This window comes from Rhipicephalus sanguineus, chromosome 6 (genome assembly GCF_013339695.2).
Source record: "Rhipicephalus sanguineus isolate Rsan-2018 chromosome 6, BIME_Rsan_1.4, whole genome shotgun sequence".
NCBI lineage: Eukaryota > Metazoa > Arthropoda > Arachnida > Ixodida > Ixodidae > Rhipicephalus > Rhipicephalus sanguineus.
Window position 1 is genome coordinate 19616376 of NC_051181.1, and position 1599 is coordinate 19617974.

A 1599-nucleotide genomic window follows, 5' to 3' on the forward strand; every position below is an offset into this window, starting at 1 on the left:
TCACCAGGCTCTTGTTTTGGCGTGCAGTGCAGAAGACCAGTTGCTGGAAGAAGGTCGAATAATGCCAAGCTGGAGCATGTGGTCGAACTCCCGACGGGCGACTTCGTGTTTTTGTCCAGCGAGCCTCCTAGGTCTAGCGGTGACGGGCGGTGCGGTGGTGACAATGTGATGCGTCACCTTGTGCTTGATTGGCAGTTCGGTCTTCCGAGGTTTTGTGATTTCAGGAAATTCAGCCAGAATCTTTTGAAAGTTTGACTCTGGGTTGAAAGTGCAAATGCCGCATGAGGACAGGCCAGACTTCAGTCCGACAACAGCGAGCGAAGTGACGTTGTCCTTGAGACGACGATCGCGAACGCTAACGTCAAGATTGAAGTGGCTCAGAAAGTCCGCTCCCAGGATGGCAATTCTGACGTCGGCCACAACGAAGAGCCATCGATATGTGCGCCTGAGTCCGATGTCTATCGTCATTGACTGAACTCCATATGATGCAATAGCAGTATTATTGACTGCAATTAGGCTGGAAATGGACTTGCCGCGTCGGCGATGTTGAGCTGTTGCTGGTAGGATAGATAGCTCAGCTCCGGTATCGACGAGGAGGCGTGTGCCGGTGATGCGGTTGACAACGAAGAAGAGGCGGCTTGAGCGATGGCCCGTGTCGCATTCCGCCGTTAGCGACTGGCCGGTGCGTTTCCCGTCCACGAGCATGGTTGGGTGCAGCGAGTGGCTTGCTCTCTGAAATGGCGGTGGTACCAGCAGACGCTCCCTCTGCCTCGCTTGAGAGGCCGTGGTGCTGCGGGCTTCGAGCACGGGACGACGAACGATGCCGTGCAGGACGGTGTTTGTTGGACAGGGCGAGGTTTTCCACTGGTGCAGCCAGTCGGTCAACTCTGTCCTCTAAGCGACCTAACCGGCCTGCATGTTCGGACATTCCCGCTGCAGCAATAGGCATTTTTGATGGCTCGGTGCAGTCGGTGATGCGGCCGGCGAGTTGAGCCATACGCTCGAGAGTCACGTCGTCCGAGCCAGCGAGTATCATCCGTGTTGACTGCGGCAGTCTCTGCAAAAACAACTCGCGAAGCAATGGCTGTTGACCCTCCTCTGACGCTTGTTGGCCCAACAGCTGACGCATTCGGTGGAGAAGTTGCGAGGGACGCTCGTGACCGAGCTCTTCATGAGACAGGAGTTGTAGCAGCCTGCTCTGTTCGGACACCTCAAGACGTTTCAGGACGGTGCTTTTTAGTTCGTCGTTTAGGCCTTCTCCGATGGAGGGGAGGCGAGCACATCGTCTATGGCGTGAGCGATGTCAGGTGGCAGTGCTGCAACGACGTGGAGGTATTTCGACTCCTGCGATGTGATGCGTCGAAGCTGGAAGCGGGCCTCGACTTGGCTGAACCACACCCTGGGGTTTTTGGGCCAGAAATGAGGAAGCTTTAACTCCGAGGCGTTGGTTGTGGATGAGCTTGAAGTGCCTTCCTCGTCTGACGTGGCTGCTGTTTTTCCAAACGTCGCGGGTCACCACTTTGTAGCGTACTCGCCTCAAGGAGGAGCGAAAAGCAAACATACACTCCTTGAAGTTTGGGCAAGAACTACTTTTTCCTA

The 1599-nt window shown here is 55.5% G+C and overlaps 1 protein-coding gene across 1 annotated transcript; it reads right to left on the reverse strand.

Annotated features, from left to right (window-relative positions):
• Positions 1 to 468, reverse strand: LOC119397126 (uncharacterized). The gene has a single exon (XM_037664566.1). The coding sequence runs from the start codon at positions 466 to 468 to the stop codon at positions 1 to 3; it is 468 nt and encodes a 155-aa protein (XP_037520494.1).
• Between the last annotated feature and the right edge of the window lie 1131 nt (positions 469 to 1599).